The sequence below is a fragment of the Pogona vitticeps genome, chromosome 2 (genome assembly GCF_051106095.1).
Source record: "Pogona vitticeps strain Pit_001003342236 chromosome 2, PviZW2.1, whole genome shotgun sequence".
In the NCBI taxonomy this organism is placed as follows: Eukaryota; Metazoa; Chordata; class Lepidosauria; order Squamata; family Agamidae; genus Pogona; species Pogona vitticeps.
In genome coordinates, this window is record NC_135784.1 from 241686457 (window position 1) to 241704150 (window position 17694).

The following is a 17694-nucleotide window of genomic DNA, read 5'->3' on the forward strand; positions in this document are numbered from 1 at the left end:
CTGCGCCACGAGGCTCTTTTAAGAAGAGAGTTCTTAAACATCTCTCGTCTGCCATGCATGCTACAGTACATCCAATGTCCACATTTCCCCTGTTCGAATTATCAGTTTAGATAAACTCAATTACCATACAGATAGAATGGATATGGAATTGGGATTCTTTGGGGGAACAAACATGAACATAGGTGGCAGTTGAACTTTACTTCACCTTTGATGATCCATTCTTTCCGAGTACAGAGTTCACACAGAAGTTAAAAGCTTCTCGTCTACTATTAGTTATGCACACACTCTAGAAACCTTTCTCAAATGCAAAAGCCAACTTAGAGATGGACAGGAAAGCATTTAATAACATCATAGAATCCTCATCTAAAATTTATTATGCATAAGAGTGTTGATCAATGGGTAAGGGGGGATTTTGATTTGATTTTTTATTGCTGTAATATGATATGAAACACAATATTACAATATTTCTTCATAATTAAGAATATATTTTGTTTCTCAAGATGCTTAATTTTAGTTTTCCTTCCTCAGCCCTGAGTCATAGCAAGAGTTTCGGCTTATTATACAAGACAGCTGGTACACCAATCTACATTTAATTCTAGGCAGTTCTCTTTAGTTCTGTTTTGGCAATTTAAATTTCAGTACTGTCAATATGAAACAGGCTCAGCATGCTGGATTTGTTTTCCTCAGTTAAATATAGCACAGTTTCATTAACGAATAAGCACATAAGCATTTAATGTTAAATTCCTTGTTTTTAACATTAAAACCTCATTGTTGTTTAAGAAATTTCTCAAACCAAATACATTAGTCTTAAAGGTATAACAAGACTATTGGATTAGCAGACTAACAGGGTAACATTCTGGAGGTTCATTCAAATGTATCTCATGTTTCTTGTTTTTATCAGTTCTCCATAATATGAGAATGGGACGTTCAGTTTTCTTTTTGATGACTCCATACAAAAATCTTAAAGATCCTTTCTCCCCTTATACCCCATATTGATACCAGTGGGGTCTTGACTTGAGAACTTAATCTGTATTGGAAGGCGGTTCTCAAGTCCAAAAGTTCTCAGGTCAAATCTGCATTTCCCATAGGAATGCATTGAAAATCATTTGATCCGTATCTGCTCTTTTCCGTCCATAGAAACTAATGGGAAGCTGCTATTCTGCCTTCGACCACTAGAGGGGGATATTTTGTTTCTTTTTTTTTCTTAGGTCAAGAAAGGTTCAGGGAAGGCAGGGAAAATACAGTCCAGGCAGTACAGTACCAGGCAGTCCGAAGACTGTCTCCCAATCCACTCTCTAAACGCCGGGAGGAGTGAGGAAGCAGACAGGCACCCTTTTCACTGGCCAACAGTTAACTGAAAGTTCACATTTTGCACTTTCCCTGCCTCCCACGTGGGTTTTTTTCAGTTCTTAACTCAAATCTAAGTATGTAAGTCAAGTCAATATTTTCCTATGAGAGTGGGTCTTAAGTCAAAATGTTCTTAACTCGAGCCGTTCTTAAGTCAAGACCCCACTGTATCTGGAATCAACCAGCTGAATATTTTATCAATACAGAAGTTGTATATGTTAGACATCATCGTGTGTTCTGACCATTTATCTTCAATTAGCTAAATTTAGTACAGAGTCAAAAACATGGAGTTAACTTGCAATAGCTTTAGGTTTATTAACTAAAGACTTTCGTTTCAGTAGTAAAGGTCAAAATATAGCATTTGAGTTAAAAACAAAGAAGGTTGTTTGTCTTACATATTCCAGGCAAATTTCTTTAGCTTTGATTAATGTTTCTAAACTGGGTAAACCACTCCCTAAAGCTGGATGGCATGGATGCAAGTGTGGATGGAGAGACAGCAATCAGATAGCATGTCAGGAACTATTTGGGTAGGCTTTTTGGGCAGGCTTTCCCTCCCGCCATATTTATTTATTTATTTATTTATTTATTTATTTATTTATTTATTTATTTATTTATTTATTTATTTATTTATTTATTTATTTATTTATTTATTCATTCATTCATTCATTCATTCATTCATTCATTTGATTTATATCCCGCCTATCTAGTCGGTTAGGACCACTCTAAGTATCTTAATCTTATACGTTTGTCATCTTGGATTTATAATATATTCTTATTGGTTTTATTGTTTTTAAATTTGTAAACTGCCCAGAGAAGACCTTTGGTCTAGATGGGCAGGATAGAAATCTAATAAATAAAATAAAATAAATATGTGCTCAGGCAATCTCCATCTTGGAAAAGGCCTTTCTTCAAGGAAGAAGGCACACAAGAGAGAGGAGGGGCAGGAAGTGATCAATGCACAATAGCACCCCAATAGCAGGGTAGAACTGAGTGGCTGGCAGAATCACTCACTGCATACTGGGACACAATTGATCTGCATACTCCAACACCCCTTCTCAGATCACTGTGTTCCTGAATCAATCAGATTCAATTTCCCCCCGCAGATGCTGGAATCTATCCCTATCCAACGACTTAGTTATGATATCTGCAGTCATGTCCTTAGTGGGACAATACTCCGATTGTAACAATCCCTCCGTTTGCATCTCTCTTACGATGTGGTGCTTAACATCAATGTGTTTCGTGCACCCAACTGTCTTTTCTGACAAGGAAAGTCTGATGCAACTTTGTCTTTAAAAACCCTAATTAGAGTAGGTTCATCTACTTTGAGGTCTGCAAGCAAGAGCTTGAGCCATACATTTTCATCACAAGCTGCTGCAGCTGAGATGTACTCTGCCTCTGTAGAAGAGTGAGCTATGCTACCTTGCTTGCCGCTAATCCAACTCATTGGTCCATTCCCATAGAAAAATACATAGCCACTAGTGGACTTACGATCGATCAGCTATGTCTTCTGCCCAATCTGCATCAGTAAACCCCACTAGTCTAGGATTTTCTGTAGATGGTAATTTAAGCTTTAAATGTGCAGTACAGTGGTGTCCTGCTTGACGACAATAATGTGTTCCAGGAAAATCGCTGTTAAGTGGAATTGTCGTCAAGCGAAAAAACAATTGGAATGCGTTGAAAACCGGTCAATGTGTTCCAATGGGGGAAATACCTCATCGTCCAGCGAAGATCCTCCATAGGGCGGCCATTTTGGGATCCTGTCTTGCAAACAATCAGCCCGGAAAACAGCGGGGAGCCATTTTGCGAACCGCCGATCAGCTGTTTCTAATCGTCGTCTAGCAAGAAAAGGTTCCCAAAACAGGGAACTATTCATCGTAAAGCAAAAAGCCCATAGAAACATCATTTTGCGATTGCTATAGTGATTTTGTCGTCAAGCGGGTGTCATTGTCAAGCGGGGCACCACTGTACACTTTAGATATCTCACCCTTTGGGTCAGTGAGCTGGTCCTTCGGCATAGAATGCCCACTGCTGCCACAATATCCGGTCTTGTCGTTGTGGCAAGATACAGGATCTTTCCTACGGGTTCTCTGTAGCCATGGTTGTTGGGCAAGAGTTCACTTGGTTCTCTCTGTTTATGAAAGCCAGTTTCCATGGGAGTGGATACAGGATTGGCATCCTGCAGTCAAAGGCTTTCCACCAAGTCAATAATCTTTTGCCATTGGCTCAGAAGAAAACTTTCATCTTCTTCTATCTCAATTTGTATCCCCAATAGCTGGCTTGTCCACGTCACTTTATTTCCACTTCTTTGTTGAGGTTGCATACAATCTCATTGATGTCTCGTTGATCTTCACAACAAAGCATATGTAAGGATGTACACAAGTCTGCCATCTTTGTTTCGTGTGAAGAGACAGGTGTCCACTTTACTCTTGATTCACTGTTGAAATGATTCCAGGAAACACGGGCTTGCCTGTTTGTACAAGTTCTGTTCATCTGCATTACTTTTAAGTTCCATATGCATAAAATGAAATCCAGAAGTAAAGCACAAGGTACATGATGTTCAGGATTGGATTTTTAATGCTCCCCTTAATTATTTTAGCACTTTATAACATACAAAGTTTCAAAACTTGTTAGCTTTCCAAACTTCAGTGGCACTGTTAGAAAGTCTTATCTGCAGTCCCATACATTTGAAAAACTGAAAGGCTTCCTTGTCCTAGCACACTAGAAATGTTTTCCCCTTAATGAAAATAATGCTAAAGCTTTGCCAAGACTTTTCTGTGGAAAAAGCCATAAATACAGAGGAACACCCTATTTTAATATGAATATTTAAAGAACATTGTTATTTTTCATCTGTGAGTTAGTGGGAGGGAGGAGGAGGATGGCTGTGAGTGCAGGAATTATGTGGCATTAAATCCGAACCAACTAATAGGGCTTTCAGAGTAAATAAGGACTGTTCATCTGTATATTTAAAATCCTAGTCACTTAACATTACAGATGGCATGTACCATAGATGAGCTAGGATTCAGAGGGGCAACGTCTCAGGAACTTTCTCATCAACAGAGACTATAACATCATCTTCCACCTGCTCAGGCTTTCCTATTCCCTCTGAGATTACCTGTCATCTTCTCATCAGCTGGGAAATCATAAAAAAAAATAGAAAAGTGAAGTTGGAAGGGGCCAACAAGGCCATCGGGTCCAACCCCCTGCTCAATGCAGGAATACACTCAAAGCATATCTGCCAGGTGATTATCTAAGTTTTTCTTGAATGCCTCCAGTGTTGGAGCACTCACCAACTCCCGAGGTAACTGGTTCCACTGTCGTACTGCTCTAACAGTTAGGATGTTTTCCCTGATATTCAACCGAAATCTGGTTTCCTTTAACTTGAGCCCATTGTTGCGTGTCCTGCACTCTGGGATGGTCGAGAACAAATCTTGCCCCTCCTCTGTATGACAGCCTTTCAGATATTTGAAAAGTGCTATCATATCACCCCTCAGTCTACTTTTCTCAAGGCTAAACATGCCCAATTCTTTCAGCCTTTCCTCATAAGGCTTGGTTTCCAGCCCCCTGATCATCCTTGTTGCCCACCTCTGAACTTGTTCCAATTTGTTAGCATCCTTCTTGAAGTCTGGTGTCTAGAAGTGGACACAATACTCAAGGTGACGCCTAACCAGTGCTGAATAGAGGGGGACTAGCACCTCACAGGATTTGGAAATTATACTTCTATTAATGCAGCCTAAAATAGTATTTGCCTTTTTTGTAGCTACATCAGTGTTGGCTCATATTTGGCTCGCGATCTACAACAATTCCAAGATCCTTCTCACTCGTTGTTTTGCTGAGCCAGGTATCCCCCTTCTTGTAACTGTGCAATTGTTCCCCCCCCCCCCGGAGGTGCAGTACTTTACACTTATGCCTGTTGAATTTCATTCTGTTGCTTTCAACCCAGTGCTCCATCCTATCAAGGTCTTTTTGAATTTTGTTTCTGTCTTCTAGGGCAAGGGTCCCCAACCCCCAGTCCACGGCCCAGTGCCAGTCCATGGCCTGGGCTAGACCGGGGAGACAGATCTCCCACCCCACCCCACATGCACTCCTGTCCCCCACAGACCCTTCGTGAGTGTGCACAAGTGTCCCCCAGGCACCCCTTGCCCTTCACACCCGTACGCACACATGCACGCATCTGCTCTCTACTCCCCCACCGCTTTGTGCATGTGCAGGAGCATGTGGCGGTGGAGTCCAAGTATGGCTGGGTTGTTCCCTCCAGCCACTAGCCTCCCAACGGGCTCCAACAAGGCTGGGGGTGGCACTCCTCACCACCCTTTGCGGGAAATTCATATGCAGCTGCCAGTTCCAGAACTAGAGGCACCAGGAGCAGCATTGGCCTGCTGAGGGTGGCGAGGAGCACAGATCCCAGCCTCGTTGGAGCCCGCCAGGAGGCGAGCAGCTGGAGCACTCGGCCATGCTCTGCCTCCCAGCTCTTGGCCATTCCCCTGCCGCCGCCAGGCCGCGAAGACAGACCTCCGCCCCGCACGCACTCCCCTCCCCACAGCTGCTTTGTGTGCACTGATGTGTGAAGGGATGAGGGAGCGCTCACGTCGGCGCTGGCATGCACCCACAAAGCACTTGTGGGGAGGGGAGTGTGTGCGGGGGCAGCGGGGGAGAGGTCTGTCTTTGTGGCCTGGTCGGGCTCAAGCCACGGACCGGCAATGGGCCATCGACCGGGGGTTGACAACCTCTGTTCTAGGGTATTAGCTATTCCATCCAATTCTGTATCATCTGCAAATTTGACAAGCATTCCCTGCACTCCCTCATCCAAGTCATTGTTAAAAATATTGAAGAGCACCGGGCCCAGGACTGAGCCTTGGGGTACCCCACTTGTTACCTCCTCCCAGTTAGAGAAGGACGCATTCATCATTACCCTCTGAGTACGATTCTGTAGCCAATTGTGTATCCACCTGACACTTGATCTATCCAGCCCACACCTAGTTAGCTTGCTACTCAGGTATCATGGGGCACTTTGTAAAAGCTTTGCTGAAGTCAAGATATACTACGTCTACAGCATTCCCTCTGTTGCCCTGCATTTCCTTGCTCCTCTGTCTGTACAGTACTCATCCTTGGTGGCCTGGCCTTCTTTCCACTTCCTGTACATGTCTTTTTTGGGTTTGAGGTCCTCCCTAAGCTTTTTGTGAAGCCACACCTGACCTTTTTTGCCACATCCCCCTTTTTTTCTTTTTGGAATTGTTTGCAGTTGTGCCTTTAGAATTTATTTATTTTTAGAAGTGCCCACCCTTCTTGCACCTCTTTTCTTGTTAGGATCTCCTGCCATGGGACCTTACTTATTTATACTCTGAGATTATTAAAATTGGCTTTTTAAAAATCCAGTAGAAGTGTGTGGCTATACTCTGCTTTTGTTTCCTTTGAAATCAAGAATTCTAGAAGGACATGGTCACTCTCGCCTAGTTTCCCTTACTGTTACTTTCCCCACCAAGCCATCTCTGTTCATCAGAATCAAGTCAAGGACAGGAAATAAACATTTCTTTCCCAAGAATAATGTATGACTGTAAGCTATCCCTACTATAACACAAAGTGTTTGAGGGTGGTTTGGTCTTGAACCGGGAAGAGCCATTAGCTTTGTAACTGACATGCACCAATCCAGTTATTGGCATTTTTAGATTTTCCTTACGGGGCAGAGTGGCTATAGGGACTACTGCAATGACTGCACGGGCCAGTGGGATCCATACTTCCCCCTCCCACCACCATCCCAACAAGCGTCTTCTCGAAATGAGACAGAAACCCTCTGGTCCTGCAGCGGAACAGGTTTGAGGCCAGTTTGTGTTGGAGCCCTTAACGCCAACATCACCACCGCTCCCCACTCCCTGGAGGGAATCACAAGAAATTCAGGCCAGAATTCAAGGCTTGGAGAGTTATGACAATGCTCCAAAAGAAGATGGCATGACTGTATTTGAATAAATGTAGATCGTTGTACGTGAAAAAAAAAATATCCCCTGAAAATCAGCCCTAATGCGTTTTTTGGGGGGGGGGGGAGAGCAAAAAAATAATACAAGAAACCGGTCTTGTTTTCTGGGAAACAGTGTAACACCAAAATTTTAGGAAGATTATGGCTCGGCAGGGCTAAAATTCAGAGCCTATTTTCAACAGCAAGATTAAGCCTTAACAACATGTGTGAAGCTGTAATATTAATACACTCCAATACAAAAAAAGGAGCACATTTAGCTCATCTGCTCATATTTAAATACCTGCTCGACTAGCTCTGACTTAAATCGCACGGTGCGCAGGATGGTGGTCTATCAACGCAACCCGAGGTAATATGTTCTCTAATCTCTCCCCCCCCCCCCCGCACCCCATACCCCCTCGGGAGAGAACGAGCGCCCCTTTGCACCTGGACGCGCGGGCACGTAACGCGCCACCCCAAACCGACTCGACCCGTCCCGCCTCCCCACCCCCACCCCCGCCCAAGTCGTGGGCAGGTCATGGGAGAAAGAGAGCGAGCGAGCGAGAGGAGGGCCGTGAGTACAGTCACTCTCTTCCCATTGGCCACGCTGGCCCTCCGGCCCCCCCCTCCCACCTTGCTCGGCTCCAGAGACTGCCTGGAAGAGGAGATGAGGAGCCGCGAGTCGCGAGCGACGAAGGGTGAGCGCGCGCTGGGGAGGCGGGGGAAAGAGACGGAGCGCGAGAGAGCGCGCCCGCGCGCGCTGGCAAGACCGAGGCGGAGTGGGGGGGGTAGCTTTTCCCTCCCTCCCTCCCTCTCTGAGCTGCCCCAGCCGGGGAAGGTTTGCTGCGCAAAAAAAAAAAAAAACTCTTGGGCGCCCGTCCCCTCCCTTCCCCCTGCAGCAACAGAACGAGGGAGGGAGGCGAGGCGTCCTTCCCTTTCTCTCCTTCCCAGGCTGCTTGCTTGAGGAAGCCGCTGACTTCCCTCTTTCGCCCGCGTCGTTCGGGGGGAGGGGGAAGCGTTTGCAGAAAGGGCCTTTTTCAGGAGAGCCGAGAGTGGAAGGAGAAGGGGGGGGGGGAAAGGAAGGAAGGAGGGTCCCCTTTCCCCGGCGGCGCCCCTAGTCGTCAGGTTCGCCGGCTGAGAGAGAAGGCGGGGAATGCCAGTCCTTGTAGCTTCCTCGTGAGGTGATTTCCCTCCTCTGTTTCACGCGCAACCCCCGGACGACCGAGCGGGTTTTTTTTTTTTAAAGGCTGCCTTCACTACTCTGTGTAGCAACAGTAGTAGAAACGGCGGCGGCGGTGGCGGCTCCTCCTGGTAGTACGTCCTAGTTGACCGGGTAACGGAAGGGGGAGTCGCTGAGGAATGTGGCGTCCGTGCGGCTCGGAGGCGCCTTCCTGAGGTGAAATGGTGGCTGGTGTTCCTGCTTTTGCTGAGGGGGGAACCAAAGGTGAGCGGCGTGTTACGGAAAGCGGGCGCTTGGAAGGTCCCAAGCTACGCCTTTGCTTCTCTCTTTTCTCTCTCTGTCTCTTCCCTCCTTGTCGCCCCTGAGGAGGAGGCATGTTAGGAAAACGCGTTTCCTTCTCTCCGGCTGGAGTGTTTTCTCCTCTGGAGATTTTTGAGGAGCAAGGCAGGAGGAGAGAGGAGGCATCCTAAGACACTTGGCGCTATCGGTTCATCATTTTTGACATTTGGCACTTAACCGGCCTGGCGTGTGCACGTATTGACATAGCCACACCCCTCTTGCAAACAAGTGATATTTTAATAATCCTCCTCCGTCCCTCTCCTTGCCTTTCACTTTAGGGCTGGCAGCCATGCGTGCAGTGCTGGAGGAACCTACCGACAGTGTGGCGATGAGCTGAAAAGGAAAGGGCGGCGAACTCCGTTTTTGGGTTTTTGTTCCCGAGGAGTGGCAGTTATCATGACTGTTTTCAGGCAAGAGAATCTGGATGATCACTATGAGATCGGAGAGGAACTTGGCAGGTATAGTACTTGTTGAAAGGAGAGTACAACTGTAGGCACTCTCTGTGTACTTAAAAGCCGGTTGGGACAATAACAAACCAAATAGTATGGGGGAGAACACTGCTGGAGTGAAAATGGAGTATGGGGAACATATTGTGTTGTATTGAGGTGTAAATGCTTTTCATATTAACGCATTCCAGTGAGTTTTTGGTACATAACATATGAAGATATATACTGTACTGTGATATCCTTTAGAGCCTGTTACAATTAACACTGAGGACTGGGTCTTCTCTCTACAATTCCGTATGTAAGTCTTTCTGAGCATAATTGCATGGCCAGATCGTACAGTATTGCCTTACAAAAGTGATTCCTAGCTAATGCAGTATGTTCCTTTAAAAAAAATAAGATTAGTGTGCTGGGAGTATTACAGTTGACACTTGTACACCCATTTTATTCTGTGAACAACTGATAATAAAAATGGTTTGCATGGGTGGATGGTTTTTGTTTCTGTGCTAATTTCTAATAACAGTACCAAATTATTAGTGCATGTGGAGGAATACAAATTGGTGCATAAAATTAATAATCTATCTGCAATTTGGTTGCAAAAATAAGGATATCTGAATAATCTTTAGTATTTCTTTTCAATTTTATGATCAGTCTCTTTCAGGGCTTCAAGTTCAATTATTCTCCTGCAGCCAAATGTCAGATCAAGAGATTTATAGTCATTAAGCAGTGTAGATTTAACACAGCCTTCATAAAGCTTGTTAGTTGAATACTTTAGAATGCTGTGTCCATGTCACAGCTTTGTGATGGAAAACCCAGACCATTGACCAGCGATTACCGGTTTCTGTTTGGTTTTAAATCTCTCAGCTTGATTGCTAAATGGACTGTGTGCTTTATAATGTGCAGTATGCTTGTTTATTGCAATTTGCTTCTTAAGTCCATTTAGTTTTGCTAATTATAAAATTTGGTGAAAGTTGTTGTTTATTTCTGTATTACTTTCTTGCATACTAAGTTTAACATTCTTATCTACCATCAAACTAGGAGGAAAGTTAGGTAGAGATGATTATTTGGTTTGGAGATTAGTATTAACCATAATTTGCCATCATGGCAAATCATAACAAAAAGTAGTATGTGAACAATGAAATTTAATATAGAAGAAGGAAAGAGTATACTGACATAGAGAGATTCCTACTGGTTGGCTAGAGACAGTTCATTGTAATATGATGATTGTGGATTTGATCCTGGGCTCAGTAGTGATAGTTTCAGTTTGATTTTTGTGTTATTTCAATGAAACACTTCTTGAATTCATTTTTGCTCTTGATTTATTATGGAAAATTGCTGTACAAAATATAAATCCAATCCTCTGGCTTTTATTTTCAATGATATTAAATAATTCTGAAATATTAGCAGTTTTACTTCTTGTATATGCAACTGGATAGATCAGTGGTTTAGATATCTGGGTATGGAGCCAGATGTTGGGAGTTTAATTCCCCACTGTGCTTCCTATGAGTAGAGCCAGCCTATGTGGCCTTGGGCAAGCTGCATAATCCCAGGGTGCCCCCATCTGAAATCACTTCTTAGATTTCTCTACCTGGAAAGCCTTGAATTGACTTGACAGCACATGATGTTGATTGTATATACAGTATTGTGAATGTCAGATCAAGAGATTTGACATTCACTCTAGTGCAGCAGGTAATTTAATGTATAAGCTATAAAGGATACATGTCTCCTGCAAATCAAAAGAAAATCTTAAACTGAATGAAAAACTTAAATGCAGTTAGTTATCACAGTTATTTCTGGTGGAATGCTACACATTTGTCGAACACAAAAACTACTGTGCAGTTAGTATCGTTCAGTGTAAACTTCAGCAGTGCAGTTCTGACATTTCTAGTTGCTTTAACACACATTACATGAGTGCTGATTCTTAAGGATTTCAAATGATTGCCAAGAACCATTTGAAATTTGGAACATTGATCAGAATTAATTTAGAATATGGATCAGAATTAATTGGCAAGTGTATACTACATGTTGTGAAACCAGTATAGCTAATAATCTTAAAATATAGCTGTGGATAATAGAAGAGACTAAAATGTAATATTTGTCACATTTATATCTCACCTTTCATCTAATGAGCACACAGCACCTTTTAAACCTCTCCTTCTCTTTTATCACTTATAACAACTTTGTGGTACAGGTTGGGTTGAGAGAATAGCTGACGTAAGGTTGTCCAGTGAATTTCAAACCTCGGTGGGGACTAGGTCCTGGATCTTCCCATTCCCAGTTCAGCATTCTGGCCACTATATCACACTGTCTCATCTTAGAAATATTTAATAGTTTTAAGACCCAAAAGTCATGAGGAAAAATGATTTTATTGCTAAAATAATACAAATAAAGGCTAGATTCCTGTTGTTTTAGTATGTCAGTTGCAACTAGAATAGGCCTGTTTGAATCTGTAGAACTTACAGAGGAGTTGACTCACCAGATCCCCATTTTTTTCAGTGGTCCTCCTCTAGTGCAACTTACTGTGCAAGGCAACAGGAATTTCAACAAATGTGTGGACTGAAGATATCCCAATATTTGCAATAAATTGTAGCTTTTTCTTCGTCAGTGTCTAGTGGGATCAATTCCACTCCCCCCAATTGCTTTACTGTAGAAGTGCTAATGGTACAAAAACAGAAATATTTGATTCAGGGACAAATACCATAACATGGACAAATCAGATTAACAGATCCTGAGAAATCTAACCCTGAGTGCTAGTTTGTATTGGTTGTAATAACTGCCATTTTAGCAATCTGCTGAAGGGCATATTAGTTACGAACTAATTATGCTATTTTATAGGAGTCAGATCACAGGTCCATCAAGTCCAGTGTCACTTATTCTGACCAGCAGCAGATCTTAAAGTTCTGGGCTAGCTCTTTCACAGCCGTTGAAGCTGCAAATGAATTATGTCTTTGCAATGAAAGTGATTATGAGTTGAACCCACAACACTATGAGCATAAACAAAGTATGCTTCCCCATACTAAATTAGTGAGTCACAGAATACTAGATAATTATCTATACTGCACTGGAAGCCAAATGAAACAACAGACATGCCATGTGGAGTTGCAGTAATGAAATTTAATTTCAGGTAGCTGCTTATGTTAGTATCCATAACAATTAAATTTTGGGGTTGCTGTTTCAGGAGTAAACTATATTAAAACCTATGAGACTTTGACATAAACATTTTGAGATTGAAATGTAAAATATTTACTTGGCACATTTTTACATTAAAATACCACACTTACAGTAAGATTAATACTTGCTTACCTCTTAAACAGATGTTATAAACAATCAGCTCACCATGCAATTTCATAAGGCCAAAGCAAATTTCTGTTCCATTTGGTCTGGAAATTATTATGAAATAGATACAAACATGCATTCCCCTCCCCTTTTGTTCCCTTGTGGTTACAAGAAGTGTGACTGTGCATTTTAAATACACCATTCTGCAGTTCCTTTATTATACTTTGTTGTTTTAAGGACTTTGTTTGGTGGTTGCCACAGTGCTGTTGTCAGACTTTTATTGCTTTTGATGCAAACCATTAATCTTGACAAAGGTGGCTTAATTTTACAAAATCATCAAAGGCAGTTTTGCTTAAAGAAGTCCTTTTATTCATAGAAAGCCTTAAACTTTTAAGCCCAGCCAACCTGCATATAGGTAATAACGTGAAATGCAGATTCCTTGCGAGACTGTGCTAAACTATGAGACTATGGGTCTAGTTACAAAAAATGTACAGAGTGCGATCACAGAATGCATCATGTAGAAGAGTTTTCCTGTAAAGAAGTACATCCTGTTCTTTAGTTAAATTCTATTAGATAATAATGCCATGCTTTTCTTTCTCAAATATGTAGACAAGGCATAAACAACATGTAACACAGAGAGATACTGCTACTTTATCTTTACGAGTATATATAGAATGCTATGGACAAAAAGAAACACTACTGTTACTGTACTCCTTCTTAGTTATATTGTTAGATGTTTTGCTGGTTACTACTGTGAACAGCACTGAACTAGATAGACAGAAGTAACTTGCCCAAGCTGGCAAAGTGAATAAAAGGCAGAGGTAGCCCTTGTATTCAAGTGTAACCAAGTAATTCCTTTGATCTTTCACTCATTTTGCAAAACATCACTGATTTCACAAAAGGCAAGCTGCCTAATGTAATAAATTACTAGAGTAGCCCCTTTGATTCAGTGGGGATTTGGTGAGTCAACTCCTATATACGTTCCATTGATTCAAATGGGCCTACTCTGGCTATGGCTCGCTATGCTTTATGTGTTAACGTGTGTATAATGTGTTGTCAAGTTGATTCTGACATGGCAACCCTCCATACTCAGAAGTGGTTTTCTGGTCTTTCATTCAGTGGTGCTATAGGATTGTGCAGCTTGGTCAGATGACAGAGCACATAGTAGTATAAGTTATACATTCTCCAGCTGATCTTGGCGGGCGCTTGCTCCCAGGAAACCCAATGGGGACTTGAACGCCTGGCCCGACAGTCATCCACCCAAATACATTGAAGTACACCTGGTCTAATTTTGTTTAATAAATAATTTTGTGTTGTCAAGTTGAATATGACTTATGGTGATCTTTACAAGCATTTCCTAGATATATTCTGAGGTGGTTTAACATCTTCTTCAAGTGACTCTCTAGGATATGCAGCTTGCCTAAGACTGTGCAGGCTGGCTCTTATAAAGAAACATATCCCATATTGTTTATTGTACATATTCTCTGCCTCCCCCATTAATTTTTTCCTTCAGCTTACTTTTCTGTTAAAAGGGGGAGGGAATCTCTTTTTGGAAAGATTTTGGTAATCGAAGCGCATTGATGCTGTAATTTGGAAGCGTACTTGGCCAGTCAGCACCTCCATTCATATCCTCTGTAGTCTAGCATCTTCAAAAGGCAGACTCAAGAGACAGTGCTGAACTTCCCACATTTTCTTCAGTAAGTTAGGAAGTGTGATGGTGCAGACAAGACACAAGTGCTGTCGAAACCCAATGGAGAGAAGATACCTAAAAGTTAAAATGACATTCCCTGTCCTTACTTCCTCTTCTTCCTTCTGTCGCTGCCCTCCTCTGGTCTTCTGTTTTGTGTATATTGACATGATTTGTTTGTTTTTGTAAGCCTTTGTATTGTAGATCCAGTGTTTGTTGCTATAGGATTATTGCTGAAGACAGGGAGGTGTAATTCTGGTGATACTGATATGTGTGTTTTGCTATATTAAAACTTCTCTTAAAAATTAAGAAGGTGTGCGAATTCATTCTGAGGAGAGAAGAGATACAGCATATTCTTATTTATTTGAAACTTGCAACAGCATAGCTATGTTGTTCTTTCTTCCTGCCACTAATATTCTTGCACCTTTTATATCCAGGAAGTGCAGACTATAATCTGGAACTATGATATGAGACACAATATTCTGGATTCATTAAGATGTGTGCTTCTGATTGAGTTTTTTGTTTTGATGTAGCCAGGCTGACATTGTGCCTAATGAATGCACAATGCAACATTGCTTTTAAAGTGTCAGACATGACTGGAAGCTGTTCTGGGTATCTGACATATGAAAAGCAGTTCTTAACACGGTTTACAACTCTGTTAACGTCAGAAACATGAAAGCCTTCTGTACTTATTCAGGATAATCTTGAGCTTTACATTAGGGTCATGCCACGGGGGCGGGGAACATGTTTGTCCGTGGGGTGAGGGGTACTGAATAGCTGATGGCTCTTTATCTACCAAGATTAGAAAGAGCATTGAAATCTGCATATTTTGGGGTGATAAATGAAACATGCCAGACTGACTCTACAATGTTGTGACTTCCATTTTGGAATTTAGGTGAAACAAGAGTCTGACTTCTACATCTGTCTATGATTTTGGGAGCTTTTCTTTTTCTTCTGCACTTCCCAGTTCTATAATGCAAGCCTGATGTGAAGTCCTAGGGGACTTGCAAACGTGTGCCTCTTAATGAGATTTTAGTGGTTGAATGAATGGTATCATCCATCTTTGTTTTATGACAAAGTATAGGGGTTTTTTTGGTTACATGATATCAAGATGCATCTGACTTTTTGCAGTCTGATAGCTCATTGAGTTAGTTATCTGACTGGGCAGTCAGATCAGGAGTTCAACTCTCCACTGTGCCTCCAGGAGAAGAGCCAGCCTGTGAGCAAGCAGTAGAATCCCATAGTACTCCCAGAAGATGATAATTGCAAATGTCTAGATATTCTCTACCTAGAAAACCCTGGAAAGAGTCATCCTATGTTGGAATCAAATTGACAGCACATAATTAAATTAATAAGGTTTTTAAGGCATCTGAGATATTTAACAGGTGGCTTTACCACTTCTACACCAGTGAGTTTTCATAGCCACGTGATAGCTTGTACCCAAGTATCCCGAATACTGGTTCACTGTTTCTCATAGTTATTTTAAGTAATGCCAATGCCTGGTGATTATTGTGCAGATAATTTTCTGATTCTGTTGCCTTCTTATAAGAAGACAGTAATTAGCTGTCCATTGTAGTTGTCTGTAATTCTATGAATGACTTTTATGTGTGCAATGAAATTAGCCAAATATTTTTTTTTCTTGGTCAGTTATAGAGATGGGCATGAACCACCTCGGCTTCTCTACCCCACCTCCTCTGTGCATGAGTGGGTGCTTGCTGGAGAAGGCGGGACTGGGAAGCACTGAACACCTGTTTGTCTGACAAACTGTCATGAGCTGCCAAATTTGTGGTTCCTGCCTATCTAGTCAATTATAAAAACAGGTATGCTAGTTTTTTACTTATACAGATTTTTTTAAAAAAAACTTGGGATACCATGCCAAAATGTAATCCCTCATCTATAGTTTCCAGCAACACAGTTCAATTTACTCATTCTTTTGGCTGTATAAATAAGGCCTGATTTTCCCACCAGTAACTTGTAGCATCTGAATTTTCCTTCAGTTGATTGCAGTTTCTTTCAGTACTTACATTCCAGATTTTATGGTAATGATCATGTTCTGAACAGCTAAATATGAAATCCACTGTAGGATTATTAGGACAAACAGATACCACAAAATAGTGAGAATGTGTTCACCTTCAGAGCAGTTCATGGGAGAAATAGAAATGTAAGGGCGGTGCTGATGTTTGCCAAACATAACAATCTTGAGTTGGAATGTAGTAGTACTTTTGCAAGTGCAGTTGAATTAACAATTAAAATTCTTTTAATAATCGTTGTATGGGAGGCTTTTAAATATTGTCAGAGTTTCTGTATCCCATGACAAAATTATATTTTAATTTTGTTATGTATATTGCAGTAAATTAAATTTAAAACAAAATCTTTTAAAGTGTATGTGAATCTTAAGTTGAGCAGAGCTAAGGTGTTTAAGTCTATTTGGTTTTATTGAAATGTCTAGCTGAAATTGATAGCACTTACAATTCCTATCTTTCACTGAATTGTACTTGGATATTTGGGCTCTAATGTCCTGATAGAGGTGTTTGATGTCATCTTATACAGAAAACACTTTGGAGTTAGAACTATTTGAGTCCTCCTTTGGAATGTTTCATACTGTAGGTCCTTGTGGAATTTTCAACTCCCATGGAATAAACACTTGTAGCAGTGCACCTTTCCGCTGGCTGTTAGCTCTTTGTATTGAAGTACAATAAGTGGTACATAAGAGGCTTATGAAATAAGATCATGTTTGAAGAAGGTGCTTATTTTGACTTAAATGCCTAAAGAAATAGCAGGCACACAGCCCAATACTTAGAGAAATTTTTTTAGTGTGCTTGAATACACCTGTAAAAAAGGAATGTGTCATACAAGATTCTGCATATCTGGATTGTGTAGTGACCCATTAATAATTCAGAATCATCCCAAATGTAGATTGTCCTGACTATTCAGTGGTCTTGATTACTTTCTGTTCCCTTGACAGTGGTTGTATTTTCGAATGTAGCTCTATAAACTGAAATAAGCCTTGTTTTCTTTTGGAATGACGTTTCTCCTGCTTTCTTCCTGTTGTGTGTCTATGAGGAGGAAAAGAGAAACATTTTTTTAAAAAAAGCTAACAGCAGTTTACCATTGTGTCTGAATTGAGACAAATGGTTTCATTTCACCAAATGGGTTATGAAACAAGAAAATTTCCAATCTCACTTTAAGGATCCACCTTGTTTCTGTTCAACTGTAGTTAAAACAAACCTTGATTTGTCTGGACTCAGATGTAAGACCAAATTGCAAGGCTTATCTGTCTTCATACTTCTGGTTTATGATGTCAAAATGTAGCCACTTACTTGATAGAGAGAATCCATCAATCCATGCTTAAGGTAACTTAGCTGTTCAAGATATTGCCCAAAATGCCAAGATCTGATTTGTGCTCAATTGCAAATTGCAACCAGAAGTTACAGCCATTATTCTGCCACTGGAACATTGTAGAAAAAAGATCCTGGAG

The 17694-nt window shown here is 41.5% G+C and overlaps 1 protein-coding gene across 4 annotated transcripts in view; it reads left to right on the forward strand.

Moving 5' to 3' along the window:
* The first annotated feature begins 7837 nt into the window (after positions 1–7837).
* DAPK1 (death associated protein kinase 1) overlaps positions 7838–17694 on the forward strand; it is a 115889-nt gene continuing 106032 nt past the window's right edge. For 3 of the 4 annotated variants that reach the window (XR_013542066.1, XM_020805824.3, XM_072992313.2), the window contains exons 1-2: positions 8097–8735; positions 9089–9268. Coding sequence is in view for 3 of the 4 variants with exons in the window: in XM_020805824.3 (XP_020661483.3) it covers positions 9207–9268 (62 nt within the window). In the remaining variant the exon portion in view is untranslated. Of the gene's footprint in view, positions 7990–8096; positions 8736–9088; positions 9269–17694 lie in introns of those variants that run through there. The other variant, XM_020805825.3, reaches the window with a different exon arrangement.